At 42.9% G+C, this 22,080-nt stretch overlaps 1 protein-coding gene across 4 annotated transcripts; it reads left to right on the forward strand.

Annotated features, from left to right (window-relative positions):
* Window positions 1-4,409: 4,409 nt before the first annotated feature.
* Window positions 4,410-19,325, forward strand: LOC308473807 (cytosolic 5'-nucleotidase 1A-like). 4 transcript variants are annotated; one of them, XM_080999481.1, is made up of 7 exons: window positions 4,410-4,579; window positions 6,910-6,968; window positions 8,761-8,928; window positions 9,652-9,781; window positions 13,253-13,375; window positions 14,135-14,313; window positions 15,920-19,325. In XM_080999481.1, the coding sequence occupies exons 1-7, from the start codon at window positions 4,555-4,557 to the stop codon at window positions 16,220-16,222; spliced, it is 987 nt and encodes a 328-aa protein (XP_080855607.1). In that variant the 5' UTR covers window positions 4,410-4,554; the 3' UTR covers window positions 16,223-19,325. The 4 variants fall into 4 exon arrangements, with proteins under 4 accessions (XP_080855607.1, XP_080855609.1, XP_080855610.1 ...); XM_080999483.1 differs by having other exon boundaries at window positions 4,415-4,579; window positions 6,864-6,968; XM_080999484.1 differs by having other exon boundaries at window positions 4,415-4,579; window positions 6,891-6,968.
* Window positions 19,326-22,080: the final 2,755 nt, after the last annotated feature.

Consider the following 22,080-nt stretch of genomic DNA (forward strand, 5'->3'; position numbering starts at 1 on the left):
GCCGGTCCACCGTCCCTCAGACCTTGGGGCGGGCCCGGACTATATTTTGAAAAAATATATGAATGAATTCCTATGCCCCACAAATAACCCAGAGATGCATTTTAAATCAAAGGACACATTCTACTCATGTAAAAACATGCTGATTCCCAGACCATCCGCGGGCCAGATTTAGAAAGCGATTGGGCTGGATCCAGCCCCCAGGCCTTAGTTTGCCTACCCAAGTTCTGACTAGTGAGATGCTCCTTTCCAGAAAAATTAATGCTGAATAAAGTTCACAACACCCAAATCAGTAAACTGGTTGAATGGTGTCTACATGTCAGTCAGTCTCTTGCGTCTCCGAGATTTGCTCTGTGTAATGCTCCACCCAATCTTCTATTTCCATATGCAGAGTTCAGGGATAGGCAGTTTAATCATTAACTCCATGCCATGGTATGCTTTGCATGAGACATACCCTTCAACAGTTGAAAGCCAGCCGTGAGCCACAGCCAGGCGCAGAATGTTTACTTCCGCGGTGCTTGTGCTGTGGCCAGGACAATTCTAATTGCAATTCATTCTTCTGGAGAATAGAAAATCAATAAGAAATAAAACTCATCTGAGAGAAGCAGAATGATGCATGGATGAATTCACCCATTTGGTAGTGCCATCCAGTTCCCTCCATGCAATTGTCCTCAAGCTCAGGCATTCCTAAGTTTGGACCCTCTCATGTGAACCAAGTGTTATGTTATATAAATAAGGCTTGTTTATAAATATTGAAATGAATGAATGAATGAATCTAAGTATACATATACATTTCTGCACTGGATTCAAACAATGCCCATGTCCTTAGCATGTTTTCTTTTCTTTTCTTCTTTTTTACTTTTTGGTACAGCCAAGATTTCAAGGAAAAGGGACTATAGTTCATTGGTAGAGTGTGTGCTTTGCATCCAGAAGATCTCAGGTTAAATTCCTGTAGAATTATCTAATACAAACATATTTGCAAATGTATCTGTATGAACCCTGTTAAGTTGTGGGTGAACATATCAAACAACACAGCGATTTTTCAAACAGCTCTTGTTTATTCACAGGCCAGAACAGAACTGAACTGAAGGGTTCAGCCAGCCTGCTTATACAGAGCTCCACTACAATGCAACAGTAACCACTTTCTGTAACTATCCAATCATTGAACGTCACTTTCAATCCCTTATTTGCATATGTGGACCTGAGTGAAAACTATCTACAGTATCCCCCTGCTGGCCCAGGGTGAGAACTTCAGTACATAACAAACCCATCTTCACATCAAATCAGTCTTATATGATTCCACGATGCTGTTGTGCAATAGTCTTAATGTGATCCCCTAATAACTGCCTGAAAACAGTGTTCTCATTATCAAACTTAAAATATTTAGGATTGGGGGGGAGGTAAATTTACAGTAGGGATAGGGCAAATCTGAAAATTTTGGTTTCATTTGGTTTCTGATTTTTGTAATATTTAGTTCAGTTCTCCACATTTCCACATCAGTTTGCAATAAAAAAGCCATCATGAAAATTTATCAGTATCTTAATGCAACCTTCTTCTAATATACATATTTTTGGAATTCGTTTTATATATTGTTTTCACTAATACATGCTTTCTGTGCACACTTATCTCAGTATATTGATTCATTAGTTGATTTCACTTACATGCTGGTTTTCCACAATGAGCTGTGAAACATTCAAAACATCAAAATAGAGAACATTGGAAATACAAATATACAAAATACAGAATATGTCAGTAAATTCGAAATAACAAAAATCAACAATTTAGCAAACACAGAATAAATTCTACATTACAAAAAAGCCCACTCTAAAAATAAGTACATAAATACAAAGCAATTGTGAAAGTTAAGCAACAATAAGTTTCTGCTACTGGTCCTGCTTCATGCCAAGGAATCTGGCTTAAATCCAGTTCAGAAGGAGGGGTAGATGACATACAGCTGGCATACAGGCGAGATGACAGGCTCTAGGCAGTTTTAAACACATTACATAGCTGGAGAGCTGCACTGCAAAATTTGGGAAAATGTGAATTATTTGTTTCTGCATGCATATTGCTTCAGAAAGTGCAATTTAGGTAGGTTTGCCTTTAAATGTGAACTGAAGCAAATTTATTCTCCATCCCAAATGTACAGTTATCCATAAGGGGAGGGGATTGATAGAGCTCTCAACCATTACTAATCGAAGGGACATTGAAATAAGGACTGCATGGGTCATATATACAGCCCAATCTTCCTCTGGAGTAAAACAGTTTACATGTCTCTCCTCTAACAGAGATACTTCAGAACACAAGAGGTAAGAGTCTAAGAAAATATGTTAATATGATAAAATGAACTAGTCAACAGGGTGCTTTTGAAGATTAACTTTGAAAAATAAAAATTGAATCCCATAACCTTTATAAAACAGGTCTGTGTGGGAACAGGTCTACCTTGATGCACTGAAATGTGCCACAGCAAAGGGTTGCAGAAACCCAATGCATCTTGCATACATTATGGTTGTATATTTCTTATCTTGCCTAAATTGGGATACTTTTTCACTCCACCCTGTAAGGGAGAAGTAATAAATTCCTGAGAAGCAACAAGCATGCCTGCAGGACTGCCATGTTTATGAAGGCTGTCAGTCAGAGTGTTCTCTGACGGTGTCCCATCTCCTCAGGAGCAGGTCTGCCCTGTTTGTTTGGCAATGAACGGAGTGTGTCACGCAAACGGCATTGCAGGTTAAAGGCCTCCGGGTTTTGTTTTGCTTGGGTATAGCAACAGCAGCTCAAACAAAGCTTGGCAAGCTCCAGAGTAGCTGAGGAATACCTTAGTGAGAGATACTTATACCACATCCTTTTTCAAAAAGTCAGACGTGTTCACTGACCAAAGACTTGACCAGACAATTTGCAGCACAGTACTGTAATACTCATTCCTAGTGCAGCTGTTGCGCCTTTGTTGTGCAGTGCTCAAATATCTTCTCCTTAAAGCACAATACAGAGGTACTTCGGTTTTCGAACGTCTCCGTTGACGAACGCTTCAGAACTCAAACGCCGTAAATGCTTCCATTTTCGAACACGCCTCAGAAGTCAAACGGATTCCGCTGAGTGTATATGTTATTTTTCTCAATTTCCCCATTGCACCTCAGTTTTCAAAAGTTTCAGAACGCAAATGGTCCCTGGAACAGATTACGTTCGAAAACCGAGGTACCACTGTACCTCTGTTGCAGGGGTATTGTGTTTCCCAAGGTTTCAAAAGACAGTGTCTTCTTACTGGGAAAATGTGGTTTTCTTCCCAGCCGGTGTGTCCTTTGCTATAGTGAGAATTGTGTGGAGAAGCCGGAGATTGAATTTGGGACTTCCGGAATACAAAGCATATACGCTACTGAGCTACAGCTTTTTCCTGTGAATTAGATCTTAAGATGTCTGAAGTGACGTATGCATGGTGCTGAGGTGGGGCTTTCTTACAAGTGTGCTTTCTTGCACCCTGATTTCATCAGGATGAAGCCTAGACATTTTAAAATTTAATGACTGTAACTCACTTGGCAGAAACTCAACAGCTCATGGAGTTGGGTGGCATTGCCATGTCAAAGTTCCTATCCATTTCAGCTGCTCTGGAATTTACAGGAAATATAAACAGGGTGAGAGTTGAGCACAGCCTTCGGTAAACAGTCTAAATACCATTACCAACCAGCCTGAATTTTACTGGCCTACCAGAATTCTGTCTTCCTGGCCAGTTGTCATAAAAAGCAGAATGGAAACATTGTGCCCAGTGCTTTCGATATTTGCATGTTAGTATTTTTAAAGCAGTTTCTTGTCAAAAGAGGAAATTCAAAGGCATTTCCCCTCCTTAGGTTTTTGTTTTGATTTTTTAAAAAATCTTTGCTTCGTTCAAGGCAAAGGTGCTCTGCACATGTACAGAGGCATCTGAATTATTTTTTAACATACTAATAATATTAAAGATGTCAACCCTAAATCTATCTTGAAATAGATAAATAAAATAAAACAGAAAAGAAGGAGAGAGCACAGACAAACACTTGGTAAAGAAATCAGTTTTTACAAATTCTCTTCATATGTTGATAGCTATATTTTATAAGCAGCCTGTATTTTCATGAGGTTTGTGGCAGGACTATATTTAACAGCTGCCTTTTACAGCCCATAAAATTAAAGGGTTGTAGTAAAATTATAAGCAGTGAGAAGGAAAGTGCTTTTGGTAGGCTTACGGCTGATGAATGCGCAGCCTATCCCAAAATGAAAGGCTAGCCTAGGGCAACCCTGAAATTTAATTCTGGGCTTGTCTCTCTTTGCCCCTTAGCAGCGCTGCTCAGAGATGCCCTGTCATCGCTGTGATGGTTCCACCCATCGCCAGACTCTTCCTCACCCCACCGCTCTGGCATGTTGACAGCGCGCTAGCGCAAAGCACGCTGGGAAAGCGAGTCCGCCGCCTTCTTTGTCGTCGTCGGAAGAGGGAAGAAAGGCAGCGGCGTTGACCACAAGTCCCAGGATGCCTGGCGCCTCTACTTCTGCCGGATAGAAAGAGGCAGCATCTTTTTCAAATACTGGGTGTTTTGGATGAGACAAGTTGCATTTGCGTTTGGTGAGTTTCGCTCTTTTTGAATTTATTGTGTATGGGTGTGTTTTTCAGATAGTGAAAAGGAACCCACGCCATCCTTGCTGTTCGCTCACTTGTTAGAAGTCATGCGGGAAGCTGCCGAAGTTGGTATCCCCCGGGAACGGTCCTTCCCGTTCTCTTTTTCCTTTCCGACTCAGCCCTTAAAAGGAGATGCAGGGATCCTGCAGAAAGGAATCAGAGATAATCCCCGCCACCCTGCTGCTGCTTCTCTTTAGCCAAGCATTCCCTCTCAAACTTTGGGCGTGCTAAAAGAAGATCCGCTGGGGTGAGCTGGGCTCCGCACCAGAGCTGCGCGTGCTTGTAGGGGCAGTGATGGGATCACAGGTCAAAATGTTAGTTTATAGCTCTGGCTTATCTCGGGGCTTGTAGGGCTCTGCTATGAACAACGGGATTTGGAGCCAATGACTACCAGGTCTTCTCGGGCTCCTGTGTTGAACCCATCAGATTTGCTACCAAAAAAATTCCCACCTTTCCACACTTTTGATCTTTGGCGAGCCAGGCCAGGAGTTAGAAAAGAATGTGCAGAAGTTTACCAGAATTTAGAAACGAAACAGGAAGTTGTTGGGTAACTTCCTAACTACCTACCAACCAAGGGATCTGTAATATGAGCTTGAATCCTGACAAGACAGAGACACTATGGGCGAGTTGTTCCTGTGTCCAAGAGATTTGGGGGGTGCTTTTGGATCCAGCTCTGTCACTGGGGGTTCAGGTAGCCACAGTGGCAAGTAGTACCTTTAACCAGTAGCCATTTGTTCAACAACTACAGTCATTCCTGGGCTGGGAATTCCTTGTCAGGATAGTTTGTGCATTGGTTACTTCAAGACTAGATTACTGCAATTCACTCTATGTGGAGCTTCCCTTGTTCTTGAGCCGGAAGCTGAAGTTAGTACAGAATACTGCAGCACAATTGCTGACAGGATTGAGGCCTGGTCAGCATATAGCACCTGTGCTCAGATATCTGCACTGGTTGCTGATTTGCTACCGGGCCAAGTTCAAGGTGTTAGTATATAAAGCCCTTAACAACTTGGGACCAGTTTACCTGTGAGATCACCTTACCTCATATACACCCACTTGGCTGCTTTGATCTGCAGAACTGGTACTGTTAAAGGTGACACATAATTCCTGTTCTACATCTGTAAGAACTTGATAGTTTAGTGTGGCAGCACCCTACACTTGGAACTCCCTGCCTATTGATATCAGACAGGTGCCTTCACTGTACTCTTTTCGGCACCTGCTAAAAGCATTTTTGTTTAGACAAGGCAACCCAGATATTTAGAAAGTTGATATGAGTTTTAATTAATTTTAAGTTTGTTATTTTAACTTTCGAAAGTCATAAATTATTATGGTTAATTCATCTTATTGGTAACTTTATTGTTTTATCTTTTCTGTAAACCGCTTTCAGGGTTTGGTTTCGTTTTACAATCAAGTGGTGTATAAGCAAATAAATAATGTTTTGCATTCAAGACCGCTAGTCTTGCTTACCTAGAAGTAGCTCCCATTAATTCCAGTTGGTCTTCCTTTCATGCAGGTAACTTAAGTAGACCTGTAGGATTTTTCTGTTACATTCTTCTGTAACCTCAGAAGCAAGCCATTCAGAGGGGCTTACTCTTATGAAAGTTGGGTTAGGACTGCTATTTCCGTAGCCAAGTGGCTGTTGTTAACTGTGCAGTCTCTAGAGGCAACCCCTGCCAGCCCCACAATGCATTGCAAAAGTCTAACCTGGAGGTGATCAGAGGCTCTCTCTTTCATGAGTGGCTGCTTAGTTGCTTTTTTAAAGATTCCTCGTATGCAGGGCCTGCCCACCCAGAGGCAAACTGAGACAACTGCCTCAGGCGGCATAATCCACAGGGGCAGCAGGTCTTGCCTCCAAAAAATGCATCACCCGTTGCTGCTGTGGTGGCAACGATGGTTGTGGTGCTCTCCTTGGAGGTGAGATCAGTTTGAGGAGAATGCTAGCAGGGTAGCCTTTTATTTCTGTTTCTCTGTTACTCTCTCTGCGGGTGCTTTTATATTGTTTTGTGTTTTATATTGTTTGTCTCAGTGGCTAATCTGTTGCTATTTCCTGGCTTTTATGTTATCTTCAGTTTGGCTCTGACAATGTTTTGCATAAATCTATGAAAAGTTATGTTTGTGCCACAGAGGTTTGCAGGTCTGTTTCCACAAATTATGGAAAGAGATAGTGTGGCATAGGTGTCATATGCAATCTTTCTCACAGTTGATAAATGCTCCCCTTCCTGCCAGTAGATAGAATGTAATGTGATGCTTGGTGCCTCAGCTATTTCCCTTCCTTCAAGGTCAGAAGCGGAAGATGGCAGACCTTGAAAGCACAGTCATAAACAACAGTGTGACCCAGGTATGGCATTAATAGCTATAGTAGTTTATAGTCAGCATATTAAAGGAGGAACTATATTTTGTTTTATTTCAATTAAGCACAATAGGGTTCTAAACATAATGAAACTGGTTTCCCCTTCAGTATACACTAAGACACTGAGGAGTCTTGTTTTCCAGACAAATACAGCCTGGAGATATGTGAACAGTACAGTACCACTGTTATGGGCCAGGCATAGGCAAGATGTTTTGGGACTACAATTCCCACCATCCTTGACCACTGGTCCTGTTAGCTAGGCATGATGGGAGTTGTAGTCCCTAAACATCTGGAGGCCTGAGTTTGCCTATGCCTGTTATGGGCAAATGAAAACCAAGTGATTCAAACTTTGGTCCCAAACTTAGAACACCAGATTGGTTTGGCATATTCTGTGTTTCGGAATTCATAGGGATATAGGAAGTTGCCTTGGATACTGAGTCAGATATTGATATTGTTATAATTCGGCTATTATTGGGGGAATATTGGAAAACGAATACAAATTTATTTACCAAAAAAAAAAAAAAGATGCCAAGTCAGACCATCGGTCCATCTAGCTCAATACTGTCAACACTGATTGGCAGCGTCTCTCCCCTATCCGGCGATATTAGGTTTGAATCTGGGGTGCTTTTCATGAAAAAGCATGTTCTCTAGCACTGAACCCTTTCTGGGTTTGGAATGATCAGAAAGTTCCTCCAAAACAAAGCAGGGTGCTTCCCATTAGGCTCAGTCTAACTCAAAGGCAGAATGCTCCCTGGGAATCCTAAAGGTCATTTCTTTGTTGTGAACTGTCGGTGAGGGGTTTCTATCGAAGGATGACAATGAGAAGGAATACTACCTTTATCCTTTCAGTTCCTAAAACTCCACCCACAGCTGCTTTTACCACCACAAGGTTGCAGATTTGCACTTACCTCACAAGGGCTAATAATAGTCCTCTCGTTACTCAAGTCAAGTGAGCAAGCCTAACCTGCAAGTTGCTGAATGAATGGGTACCAGATGATGTACTCTGGCCTATTGCTGTTCAAACATGCCTAAAACTAGTCTGGCTGCTTTCTGTAGTTCCTTTGCCAGCTCACAAATTGAAGTCATGGGCTGGGAGTCCTGACACTGGAGTTCAAGTTCTGCTTCATCACATCTGTGCTCTCTGCAGGGGATGTAATTATAGCGATAGCTTGCCTTAAGTTTGCCAGGATATACATGTTTCTGAGAATTAGTTTCCTGAGAAGATAGAGGTATGTGCTATAAGCATATTGTTGTTGCTGCTGTTGTTTATATTCACAAAAGCAACACAAATTTTAAATATTAAAACCAATTACAATAAACACAACTAATAAAAACCTTTCAAAGCATATCCCAACAAATAAAAGACAGGTTTTAGAGATCCTGCCTCACTAAGAGAGGCCACACAAAGGGGCCAGGGTCAAAAGGGAAGTTTTTAGCCTGGCACCTAAAGATAGATCAAGATGGTGCCAGAGAAGCCTTCCTGGAGAGAGCATTGCACAACTAGGGATACCACCCTTCCGACCTCTTATGAAAGGGGCTCATGAAGAAGGGCCTCAGATGATGAATACTGTGTCCAAGTCAGTTCATGTAGGGATAGGTGACCAAAACATATAGCAGTGAAATAGTCTTAAATGCAAATAGTGTGGCTTTGAGTGGGGAGGAGTTGCAAATATACAGGAGAGACAGAAATGTTCATTCAGGTTTCCTTCAGCGCAGTTTTCCCTCTTGACCAATGTTGGTTGCCAAACCTCGACTTTGTTCTCGGGCTTTTCCTCTTCAGAAAGATCCCAAAGAAGCTCTGGTCATTGCTGTGACAACAAGGGCTATTTTCAACCTGGAAAAGGAGCACGAAATCTTTTTGACAAAGGGAAAGGAGGAGTACGTGAAGCATCAGCAAACGAACGAGAACAACCCTTTGGAGCCAGGGACAGCCTTTGCTTTTATCCAGGTAAAGTGCCCAGAACAGCTCTGTCAAGGCATTTGTGAAATACAGACCACCTGTGTCTTTTAGAATTCTCATCTCAGAATTAACAGACACTTTTGCTGTTGAAATGGGTGGCAGTAGATTTTTCACTTGCACTGTTAATCTGGCTTTGCAATATGCTTTACACCCATAGATTATTTACATATCTATGGGTGTAAAGCATATTGCAAAGCCAGATTAACAGTGCAAGTGAAAAATCTACTGCCACCCATTTCAACAGCAAAAGTGTCTGTTAATCTTGCCCCCCTCATGTTTCAATCAGACAGTAAAGATGTTTTAAATGAATGTATAAGTGTTCTTTTGCATGCACATTCATACTTTGCCTTGCAAAAAATTCCAGTTTTTAATATATATATAAATGGTTGCAAAATTGCTTTGTCCCACAACTGGGGAGTGGGTATGTGAGAGCACCATAAGCAGTGCAAATACTGTACAATCTGTTTTGCCTGTGACAGAAGCAGTTCCCTGAAGCTGCTAGAAAATTGTGGATCTGGTTTTTCTTCTTCACGACTCCCTCTCACACAGTAATATGCACCTGTGCTTTCAGAGTAGTGAAGATGCTTTCAAATAATCTGAGCCATATTTAAAATGCTAACACATTTGCCTTCACCACTTATAGCCTTAAAGGCCAGGGTTTATATTGTAATGAATGGTAATACACCTCTGGACACTTCTTCCCCGCCCCAGGCAGCACAGTTTGTGAACAAGAAACTTCTTGAAAGAGACCCAGAGGAGAAGGAGCTCTTTGACGTGATTGTCCTCTCCAATAACAGTCCAGAGAGTGGTGTGCGGGTCATCAACAGTGCTAAGCAACACAGTAGGTGTCCTAGACATAAGATTGTTAAGCCATTTTCCGGAAACCTCTAGATTTCATTTTTTCCATTCATTGTAAATTTCGTTCTTTCTGGGGGTGATTTTGATTTCCTCTTGACCTCGTTTGCATTTCTGCACATCACAATGATGAGTCCATATGTATTGTGAATTGAGAAACGAAAAGAGGTAAGGACACTGGACAGGATACAAAGCCATTCATCCCTGTGCTAGGAAGACAGCACTTAGTATGGAATAGGAGGCTAGTTTATGCTTATAGAGGACCTCTTCTGAGTGTCTTGGGAGACTCATAACTGGAGTAGTCATCTAGAAAAAGGCTCATGCATTTGCACAAATCAGGCAGCCACTGGCAAAGCCCCTCCATAGATGTGGTTCATTTATTAGTTTGTTTCAGTGATATATATCCTGCCCTTTGCAGAAGCCACAGGACACTTTGCTAAAAGGTCAAACGAATTAAAAAGAAGTAAACTCTTTAAAAAATCACACACACTCATTTAAAATGTAAAGCACAGCAGCTCATAATGATTCAATTTATGTAGCAATTTACTAACAGCAAATTAGACCTTTTTTCTAGTCAACCTTGTATTCCAAATGCACACCAAAAAGGTGCATTTTGACAAATCACCTAACACAGGCCTCCCCAACCTTCGGCCCTCCAGATGTTTTGGACTACAATTCCCATCATCCCTGACCGCTGGTCCTGTTAGCTAGGGATCATGGGAGTTGTAGGCCAAAACATCTGGAGGGCTGCAGGTGGGGATGCCTGACCTAACACTACATAAAGGCAGGACTGCACACACCTTGAAATAGAGGGAGTTCCATATGCAAAGAATCACCACTGAAAATGCACTTCCCTGGGCCCTCACACCACACAGTTCATCCTGCTGATCTTAAAGCACAATAGTCCCTGTATATTGCCAAAGTGTACACATTGAGGTCACTTTAAGTGTGAAACAACTCACAACAATATACATGCCAGGGAGTGGGGAGGAACAAATAACACCAGTAAGTAACTTATGGTGGAATCCCACCAGGGAGTAAGCCCATTGCATTCAGTGGGGGACTTACTTCTGAATAAATATGGTTTGGACTGCAGCCTAAGACACCATCTTTGTTTTAAGATCATGATCTATATGAACAGGACTATACTGTTTGCAGGCAGAAGGTGAAGAAGGCAGGGAGTGCTTGGCTCCAAAATTTAGTGGCAGCTCAGGACGAAGGATAATGTTGTTTGGCCTACATATTTCAGTGCACTGACCAAATTTGCACTGAAATTTTCTTTTGGATTTCACACCTCTCCAAATGTTGCGAAACAGTCATTGCGTTGGCTCAAAGAATGTATAAAAATCTGTTGAAATTTGTGCAGTAGGATTGCCCACATTGCAATGAAATATGTACTGAAATGCATTGTTTGTGATAAAATATGTGCTTAAATCCACATTTAACTATGAATTTTCATGCTTTTAAAAACACACACACAGGTAAATGTGGAGATGGGATGGAAGAGGCTCATGAATGAACACACGTAGCAGTGTCTCTTATTGCAAATAGTTCAGTCTATACTTATCCCACATGTCAACTAGCTTCCTTGAAGACTTGTGTCTGTATGTACCCCTGCTTCACCACTGTGGGAGGGAGATGGTTTCCATGCAGCCCGATCTGCCTGTGACTAGGTCCACATTAAAAAAAAATAAATCAGAACCAGGCATGTACTCCAAGAAGGAAATGACACATTTAACAATCATCTGGGTTATAGCTGTGAATATGAGCTCTGAGACTTTGCAGCCTCCCCACAATTGGCAGGGAAAGGGTACATGCTACAGACATAAAAGTATGGAGGGAAATTTCCACAAAGGATGCAGCAGGGAAGAGCAGAGAGCAAATGCTGCATTTACATGTTGGCAAGGTTGCCACTTTTCCTGTGGTGTTTATTCCCCATTGTGTAAGGATGTGAGCTGGGGACACTGTAAAGTTATGTGAGCAGAAACACAAGGCTACCTGGAAGCAGCCAAGGTGTGGTCTCACGCTCTGACTCACCTAGGTACAGTTTAACCAGCTGTACTTATTTCCCAGGACTTGTATGGGTGGAACAGGCACCCTTGAGGGCACACCACAGTGCGAGTCCTGAGGGGGGAAGGTGCCTGGAACCAAGACAGGGACTTTCAGATTCAAAATGCAAGGGCCTGTGAGCCTGAGACTGCCTCAAACTATCAGCACCATCTCATGGGCCCCAAACCCCTCTCCCAGGGCTTGGGTATGTGCTTTAGAATAGATAACTACTCCCATCCCTGCACGTGCTTGAAGATCACAACTTTCTGTAGTTCCTTCCTCTTTCTTTATTAGTGAAAATGAAAGAAAACAATAAAAGATGCAGAATAGTTTGCGGGTGTTCCAATCGTATGACCACTTTAATCATTTTGCCATGCTTGACAGTATTTATAAATACAGAACAGCAGCGCTGTTAGAATAATATAATCATAGATTCTAACAGTGCTGCTGTTCTGTTTTAGTAATTAGTACTGTTGCTTAAATTCATCCCAAAACAGAGCAGGGCTGTATTGTGTCCTGTACTCTATTGTTCCAGTACTGTGTGAAGAAGTTCAATTTCTCAATAATTACATTATTTTGGCACCTCCCTTCTCTGACTCTTACAAAGTTGGATTGAATAAGCCATATCTCATACCTGCAGACACTGGCCTTCTATAGATGGTGGGGTAATCTTTTTGCAATGCTGACTAATCAACAATCAATAATCAATTGAGTTGCTATTAAAAGTGAATATTTCCACATTCTGATCTGGCACTTTAACCTACATATATCTAAACAGGATAAACAACTGATTGAATGCTAGGTCAATGCCTATGATTTTCTTGATTTCTATTACAATAGAGAGTCAAAACTGCTTAATATTAGGATGGGGCTAAAAAAGAACATATGTTTACCCCATCAGAGTTGCACTCCAACACTGGTACTGTGACTGGGCATAGATTTGACTGAGTCTGTGAGGTGCCGGTTCTAGGGCACCAATGGGAGCTTCCCTCCAAAGGCTAATGCCAACTTCAGGGGTGATTTTTGTCAAGGTGGTGACCGGGGAAATGATTGATGATTCCCCTCCCTGTGCATAACAGTCCTGATCCTGCTTGGGCCTCCCCACATTGGCATTTTAAAAAACCACCATGCCCATGAATTGCTTACATGCCATTGACATTGTATCCAGTTCAGTTTGATCCAGAATGAAAGACTTGATACTTTTTGTTCTAGCTGTGCAAGTAGCACTATAGTGACATCTGGTGACAATTTCTAAGTGTTACACAACCAAGATTAATAAGAGGTTGCCTAGTTCAGCCCTGCAAATCAGATCTTGTAATATGGTATATTTTCTTCTAATATGCTTCAACTCCTTGTAGTCCCCCCTTTAAAACTGACTGCACAATATTTATTTGCCCCTGGATTAAAGGTCTGGAGATCTCCAAGTTTTGTTTTGTTAGTGATGAAGATTCTACCCAGTACTTGAAAACCCACAATGTGAAGCTTTTCCTCTCAGCTGACATGACAGATGTGTGCAATGCGCTTCAAAGAGGTTTGTTTCTGTTTCTTCTTTTCTTTCACCTAAAAAGTTCCTGTTACAGTTTGTTGACATTGCTTTTATTTTATGTCCTGGGCCTACCATCTCTCCTTCCATATGTCTTCTCAAAATTATCTGTGCACCATCAAGTTCAAACAGCAGAGAAATGTGCTTGCTCTCTCGCTCCGAAATGCTGTTTGTGGGTTTGTACCCAGGATAAATCCCGGTTGGTGTCATTCTTTAGTGTGGTAAGTTCCTCTAGCGGCGTGATTGTGAGGAAAGTCACATTCGTTGCTGAAGAGGAATAGCGTTTCCCTGCAATGTTCCTCACACTTCTGAACAGACATCTTGAGGAAACACTGACCTGTTCAGCTAGTGCACAGAGAAAGTGGGAGAGAGGCTTCAACCCTAGGCAAGACTGCTTCGTCTCTTCTGCTTTCCCCCAGAGCCTGTTGTTGTGACAAGGCAGCTGCATCAAAGACAACCTGTCCTCCTCCCTTTGAAGGCTGACAGCAAAATAAAACAAAAAATAAAGCAGTCAGTTGTGACATCTAAAAGCTTTAATAGTCATGAGCAGGCTGTGAACCAACAGAGCATGCCTCACATCTGTCACTTCCAGAGATACACCACATCTGTGTCTGCTTAACCTCAGGAGATCATTTCATGTCAGAGAATAGGATATTTAAATTGGGGCCGAGCCCAAGCTGTGTCTACCATGCATCCTCTGCTGAACCACTTCCAGACAGGCAATCTAACCGTCTCTCTGTCATACAGGAGTTTCAGCAGCACTCATCTTCCAGCAGGAGATACAGGCTCCCAGCACCCAGCTGCGCGTCGTCTTTGACGGTGATGCTGTGCTCTTTTCAGACGAGACGGAGCGGGTCTTTCGTGAGAAGGGGCTGGAGGGGGCTGTGGCGTATGAGAAAAAGATGGAAAGTGTGCCCATGGGAGAGGTGAGGTTGCTTACTTTTCTTATCCTTTGCTGGCACCCATCCCCCCCCCCCGCAAGGTGTATGAGTGTTTTCTCCCTGTAAGACTCATTTCTATAATATACATGAATCGAGATAACTAGCTATTGAGGTCTTGAGCAAGGGCGAGGTGGCAAGGTCAGGGTTATGCTTAAGTCGATGGGCTTTGCTCATGCAGCCGCACATACCCAACTGCTGAGATGATCCTTTAAGTAGCCTGTCCTGAAGCCATGCAGAGCTTTAAAAGTTCCAGAAACAGATTGGGAGCCAGTGCAGCAGACCCTCCAAGTGTCCCTGTTTTCCAGGGACAGTCCCAGATTTGCAGTGGCCATCCTGGTTTCTGACTTGATCCCAGAATGTCCCACTTTTCCTTAGCAAGTTCCTATTTTCATTGGAGAAATGTTGGAGGGTATGGAGTTATGCGACCCCTGAGCCTAGAAGATAAGTCACTATGCAACCTTTAGAAGACATCTGAAGGAAGCCCTGTATAGGGAAGTTTTTAAAAAAATGTTTAATGTTTTATTATGTGTTTATATATGTTGCAAGCCGCCCAATGTGGCTGGGGCAACACAGTCAGATGAATGGGGTATAAAAAATAAAACTATTATTATGGAATAGGACATCCCTATTTTCATTGGAGAAATGTTGGAAGGTATGGTGGTGGTGGTGGTTGTGCTGCTGCTAATATTAATTATTTTTATTTTTATTTTGTACCCCATCCATCTAACTAGGTTGCCCCAGTCACTCTGGGCAGCTTCCAAATCATGGGGCACTGGTGTAATACGATCATATTTACCACTCTCCAGTAATAACCTAGCTGCCCTGTTTTGACCAAGTGAAGTTTCCAAACCATTTCCTAAAGCAGCTTCATATATATAATGCATTGCAGTAATAAAACTACCAGGTTACCAGAGTGTGGATAACAGCAGCAAGGCTCATATCTGTATGGTTAGTGGAAAGGCTGCATTAGAGGCATGATGGGTCCTGACTGGCAGAGGCCTGAGAGATGACGGATGAATTCACACAGGCATGTTCATGATGTGTCTGACAGTTTTCCTATCACCTGGCACTATCTCAAACCTGATTCTTTTCAATGGAGGCGATGATGAATATGTTCAACTGCAAGTCATCAAACGGCACATATTCACCTGTCAGTTGACTCTTTGAAATGCCACAGTTCCCCCACCCAATTCAAAGGACTGAAGTGGCCAGGAAGGTGATTCTTTTGATGGGGCTTTGCTGCATTGATCTATCTTTACAAAGCAATCTTCTCTGGTTTCTGTACTTTGATCTAGTGAATGCTAAAGTCAGACAGACGACGTACACTTTAAAACTCTTCTCCCATGCCCTGATGAAATGATCACATATACAGTGACTTCTTTAAAAACTTGCCGTTTTTATAATCACTCCTTGAATGTTGTCACTTGGATAAAGTAAGATAAACCCATGTGGTTTACATTATACTTTTTTAAAAAATAAAAAAGGTCCCAAAAATCCTATTGTCCCCCTCTGAATAGAATTGTTTGGTTTATAATTCACTGTTCTGTGGAATAATACAATGCCTCCCTCTTTTGTCTAATGTATTTTACAGGGCCCACTGAAAGCATTTGCTTTGCATCTCGGCAAGATGCGCCAAAAATTTGGCAAAGAGGACTCTCCTATCCGCATTTACTTGGTAACTGCCCGCAGTGGCCGTGACATGGGCATCCGGGCCATAAAAACGCTTCGGGAATGGGGCCTGGCAATTGATGAGGCCTTCTTCATGGATGGAGCACCTAAAGGCCCCATACTCTCCAAGATTCAGCCCCACATCTTCTTTGACGATGGTCTTCACAATATCCAGGGTGCCCAGAATGTTGGCATACCCTCTGCTCTGGTTCCTTGTGACTGCTGACAGGGACCACATCATGGCCGCAATATTGTGGGGATTGAACAAATTGAAGGATGGCTGGGCAAAGCTTCAGACTGACAGGACAAAGTTGAAACGGCATTGACTACATTTAGGGACCAAGGGAACAAAACTGCTGCATGAAGATACAGTGTTGGCTGCTTTGCTGCAATATATTCTGAACAAATCCAAATATATGGACCCATTTAACTTGAGCAGCAGAAATCTCATAAAGGAACAATGACTGAAATATAACTGATTGACTTGATAGCTAAATGGTGACTAGAAAAAAAGCAGAGTAATTGCTGGGAGTTTTTTTAGCCTTTTTTATTGCACTAAAATGCATTTTCATTTAAATGCTGTTCCTCTAATATTTTATATATGTGTGTGCAAAAAGAGCAGAAATAAAAATAGTGGGTTTTTAAAAATACAAAGCTAAAATGGCACTGATCAGAAATATAATGGTGAAGTTGTCCTAAGGTATAAATGCAGGAGATAAGCTAATCTCCCCAGAATTTCACTGAACTCATCATTGATTGATTCATTCATTTTATTTGTATGCCACTTTTCCACAAAAAAAAGCTCAAAGTGACTTACAACAAAGAAACAAGGATGCATTTCAAACAAACACCACAAAAACAAATTTATAATAACACAGCAAAACAATAACAACTACCAGCGGAGCCACACCTCTGAGAAAGGAGGGAAGGGTGGCTCTAAGGTCGTCCACACTTGTGGTGATACTTGCACTCTTTCCCCAAATGTTGAATTTTCTGCTTCCACTCATGCAATAGGACCTCCCCCTTGCCTCTCTCCAAGATCCAGAAGGTTCCTCAAACACCTGGAGCAGATTTTCTGGGTGCACAGAAGCGGAGGCGACAAGGCAGTCCCACACTACCGTCCCAATGAAAATCCACCCACCCCAAAAAGCACCTGTTATTTATCCGGGGAAGAAAGTTTCTGTTAGTGCACATGGAAATAGATTTTTAAAAATAAATAAATTAGGGTTATTAAGGGCCTAGAAAGCTCAATAACATGCAATGGTAAAAATCCTCCAATGCAGCTTTAATGGGAGGAAGGAAGTTGTTTGCCCCTAGGGACAAATAAAATATTAGCAAGTATTACATTAGGTTTATTATTGCAGCCTGGAAGGAACTGCAAACAGAAGCATCAAAGGTTCATCATGAGAGAGTGCATACATGAGTGCCTTATTCAGCCATATCCAGAATTCTGCTGAGGTCAGTGGAATGTTGACTTTAAGTGGGGCAACTGATGCAGAATCTAAAACTGGCCAATCTGTTTATACCAATGTTATCCACACGAGGGCAGCACAGAGCTCTCTACCAAAGCAGGCATGGTTTAGCCCAGACATTTTCAACCTTTTTGAGTCCAGGACCTTGACCAACTACATTGTTTCTGCAGCACTCCTGTGGGGCTCAAGAGCCCAGTTATGTCACCCCTCGCCTGCAGAGCTGGCCACCTCTCGACCTTTCTTGAACACCCTCCCTTGTGGAGTGTTCCATAAGGTTACCAGACGTCCCTGTTTCCCGCGGACAGTCCCCAGATTTACAAATCAATCCCTATACAAAATCCATTGAAATTGAAAAGGGTGCCCAGATTCATTGAAAAAAATCTGGTAACCTTAGTGTTCCATCAGCCTCCTCTCCTCTCTCCTTGGGAGTCCTCTGCGCAGCTGCTGCCACCATCCCTGGTCTCTAAGCTGCCCCACCCCCCACCCCAAAGAGAGGCGCTGCCTGCAGAGCTTATAGTCAGGGCTACTGCAGTAAACAGCTGTGCAAGCCTTTGGGAGGCGGAGGCATCAGAGGAGGGAGGGAAGGAAAGAGGGACAGAGGCCAGTGTTGCCTGCAGCACCCCAGACTCGTTCAGTGCACCCCAGGGTGCCACGACACACTGGTTGAAAACCACTGGTTTAGCCTATCCCTGCTCTTTCTAGTACAGTCAAGATTATTCTTTGTTTGCTTGCTTGTGAATATAACATTCCTTTTCCCCCTCTGACCTCGAAACAACATATCAATGTCTGTGATAGGTCTCTTTTTAAAAAATACCCTGTATGGAATCCCTGTCAAGGCTGTATAGTATATATTTTAGCATTTGCAAGTTTGACTACTCTTTAGACTTCCCACTCGCTCGCACACAAAAGAACAAAGAACACAGAAAACTAGCTTATACCCTGCACCAGACCATTGGCCCAACCTACTCGGTATTGTCGACAGTGATTCTCGGCAGCTATCCAGAGTTTCAGACAGGAGTCTTTCTCAGCCCAACCTTAAGATGCAGGAAATTGAACCCAGGACTTTTTGCATACAAACCATGTGCTCTACCACTGAGTTGGGCATTTGCAAACTAGATGGTGCAGCACTTTGGAAGGCAGGTGGAGCAACTGCATGCTTGAATCCTATTCATTCTGCGTGAATGAAGCTAACACACCAGGGAGGAATCTTGGCGAAAGCAGTTTTCCTTGGCATCATCAAGGTTTTGTTTTGTTTTGTTTTTGGTTTCCTGTCAGGAAGCAGTCAAACAGGTTTCAGCTTAATATTCTTATCAGCTTTAGCCGACCTGAGTTATTTCTCGATTAGCCAGCAGAAATAAGAGTTTGCATTTGGCTGCGATGCACTATTTTGTTCAAATTAGTTCCCCGCCACTTGCTGCACACCCATCACATTTATATCAGCTGAATCCTTGTTGCCATGCTGCATAGAGCTTGGGACCAGGGCACCTGAAAGATTGCCTCACCCCTTATAAACCCAACAATCATTGTGCTCTGCAGATGAGGGCTTCCTGCAGGTACCATCTTATAGGACCCTCACACCTACGGGACCGCCTCTCCTGGTATGTCCCACAGAGGACCTTACGGTCTTCAAACAAAAACATCTTGGAGGTCCCGGGCCACAGGGAGGTTAGGCTGGCCTCAACCAGAGCCAGGGCTTTTTTGGCTGTGGCTCTGATCTGGTGGAACGCTCTGTCACAAGAGACTAGGGCCCTGCGGGACTTGACATCTTTCCGCAGGGCCTGCAAGACAGAGCTGTTCCCCCAGGCCTTTGCCCAAGGCACAGCCTCCTTTGGTAATCCTCACAGAACTCTAGCCCAATGGTTGCCATTCATTTGATTTTAAATTGATTTTAGAATGCATTTCAATTAATTGATTGTGATTTTATGTAAACTGTGTTACTTTTATTGTTAGCCACGCTGAACCCAGCTTCGGCTGGGGAGGACGGGATATAAAAAAATAAATGATGATGATGATGATGATGATGAGACCCCTACTGCACAATGAAGGGTAGGGGTATTTATTGTGGTGGCAGTTACCCTTTGGAATCAATTAAGTAGCCATAGGAAACATTGCAGACTGGGTTAGAAAACAAGGTGTAACATCACAGTCCTTTCCTTTAATGTAGAACCATTTGCAACCATGGTGATTCATGAATTTGACACACACATAATTTGCAAGAAGGAAGATAACCTGAGAGCATCCAGTCGTAGCTATACCAACATTGCCAATTCAGTGGCTCTGCTCTGGATCTGGGAGAGAATCCACTGCAGGAAACAAGCCATACCGCATAGCGACATCAAATGAACTCTCTTAATTAAGACCTATTCCCTTGGCTTTCCTGACAGTCATGTTAAAGGCTGACTCAGCCAAATATCTGAGCGAAAGGGGATTAAGCAAGGCCAAAAAAAAAGTGGTGCAGAAATGAAAGACTTGCAGGTGGGAAGGACATGATGAGATTATCCAGATGCATGGTGGGAAGAGGGAAACAACCACCCACAGGCCTAGGGTGTCTCTGTCACCTGGACAAACAGGAATGCTAAAGTGTGTAATTGCTGAGGAAATAATGAGCCGTCTCTGTGCCATCAAGTTCCATCAGCATATAAGGTAATCACACACTATGCAAAATATGCCTAAAGAGAGAAAGGGAAGGGTTTGTCTTGTTCTTACCAGTAACTCCAAATTATTATTAATTGCGTTTATAGCTTGCTCTTCCACCAAACAGCTCCAGCTGGTAAATATACAGCTCTTCTCTCACAGAATTGCCTAAGAATAAAAGTAGGTAAGTTACACTGGTAGCACCTGTGCCTTTCCCAAGGTCACCTTGGGAACTGAATAGGCAAGTAGAGATGCGAGCCTAGACCTCCACAGCTCTTTTCAGGGCAGTATTTGGGCTTCCGGCTTCCTCTTCCAGATTTCCCCAGATATTTTTTTTTACAGAGCACTGTCCTCAACCATCTTCCTTCCCCCCAATGTGACTCAGCTATGCAGTTTCCTCTAGGGCTTAAGAGAAATTATCTTTCTGTAAGTGCTGTTGTTTGAACAAGCAGCCACATGAGGTGAATTTTCACGCTTCATGAATGGATGGCAGAGCGGGCCTTTGGACTGCCGAGGTTACTGGCCACTAGTAACGAACTGAGAGGGTTGTAATACACTTTGAAAGGAAACAGCGAGCTTTCTGGCTAAAGCTGTTTTGTGGTGCAGCTGAGGCCTTATTATCCAGCTGCCTGACAAGCCCTGGGAAGCTGACCAAGACCAAAGTAGCACTGAACTGTTTCCAAGTACAAGGATAGATCCCCAGCAGATGTCACCGGCGTAGCTTGACTGGACTTGCTGAAGCTGTGGGTTTGATGTACACCAGCTGGGCACCTTGCCCTGAGGAGAACGCAGAAAAGCCAGCGTTACTGAATAGGTTTATGAAGTCATTAAAGACTGGAATAGAGTCCTTTTCATTATGTCATTCAAGTGGTCACTCGGAGCACGATTGCCCTGTATCTCTCAATTTTTGGCATTTTCCTTCCATTATTGACAAGAGTCCAAGAGTGTGGGGTTGCTTTTTTAAGGCAGACTTTGAAAGAAGTCCACAAAAGTTACTAACTTTAAAGCTTTAAAAAAACAAAAACAAAAAAACTTGCCTACTGTGGGCTGGCAAAGAAAGAATGGTGAGCTCCATGACTTGGTGCAAAGAAAGAGGGTTCCCTCCTCTGGCGGCTCTCTTGGTTGCCATGCTGGGCAAGGAGGGGGAACAGAGTGATCCCTCCCCTGGCAGCATCCATGCCCACCTGCACGGAATCCCTTATCACCGATGGCTGCCAGCCAGGTGCCTAAATTAAGGACAGTTGTAATAAGTATGGTCCATTGCCTCACCACAAGTGAACCTGGCATTCTTCCTAGGGCAGAATCAAAGGCTCGGTTCTTTCTACCATGCAGCAGCTTATTACACTCACAAGCAGATTGCAAGATCCACATAGCTGCCACATTGGAGCCGTGGTCCCAGTATAGTCTCGCCATTCCTTGCTCTGCTTACATTGTCTACAAGCTGACATTTTCTCTCCTTGAAGCTTTGTACTGGGGAGGATTAAGTCCCCCTAGGAGATTGAATCTCCTTATCGTCAAAAGCTTAGGAAGGTCCTGAAAATGATGGATGGAACGCTCCAGTAAAATGTTTACTGTATTGTGCTGTGGCTTCCTTCCTGAACTGAATCAGATGCCTTTTTAAAACCCAGACTTTTGAGCTTTAGACCGTTAAAAAAAAAAAAATCCATAAAAGCCCATGACATTTATTTATTTATTGTCAAAGTTGTCCAATTAAAGTCAGTGGGTTGCATCCAATCCACTTGCCCTGTTCAGGCAAGGACTTCTGCAGCAGAACTTCCTCTCCCTCTTCCCTTGCCTACCCTCACAATCTGCTCTAGAGGGTTTCCAGAATGGATTTTGGAGGGTATGTTGGGGAAAGAGGGCAGGGGTAGAGTTTTGTTGCACAAGTAGAAGTCCTTGCATGAATGGGATGACTTCATTGCATATAACCCAGAGGATGTTGCTTTAGACAAAATGTTTGAAAGTGGGGGCCTTAATA

Source organism: Podarcis pityusensis (genome assembly GCF_964106645.2).
Source record: "Podarcis pityusensis genome assembly, chromosome: 1".
In the NCBI taxonomy this organism is placed as follows: domain Eukaryota; kingdom Metazoa; phylum Chordata; class Lepidosauria; order Squamata; family Lacertidae; genus Podarcis; species Podarcis pityusensis.

Bases quoted from the DNA above. Each gene is read 5' to 3' on its own strand.
- LOC308473807 (XM_080999481.1), top strand. From the start codon at position 4,555: ATGAGACAAGTTGCATTTGCGTTTG. The intron at 4,580-6,909 runs GTGAGTTTCGCT...CCTTCCTTCAAG, and splicing joins ACAAGTTGCATTTGCGTTTG to GTCAGAAGCGGAAGATGGCA. The intron at 9,782-13,252 runs GTAGGTGTCCTA...CCTGGATTAAAG, and splicing joins CAACAGTGCTAAGCAACACA to GTCTGGAGATCTCCAAGTTT.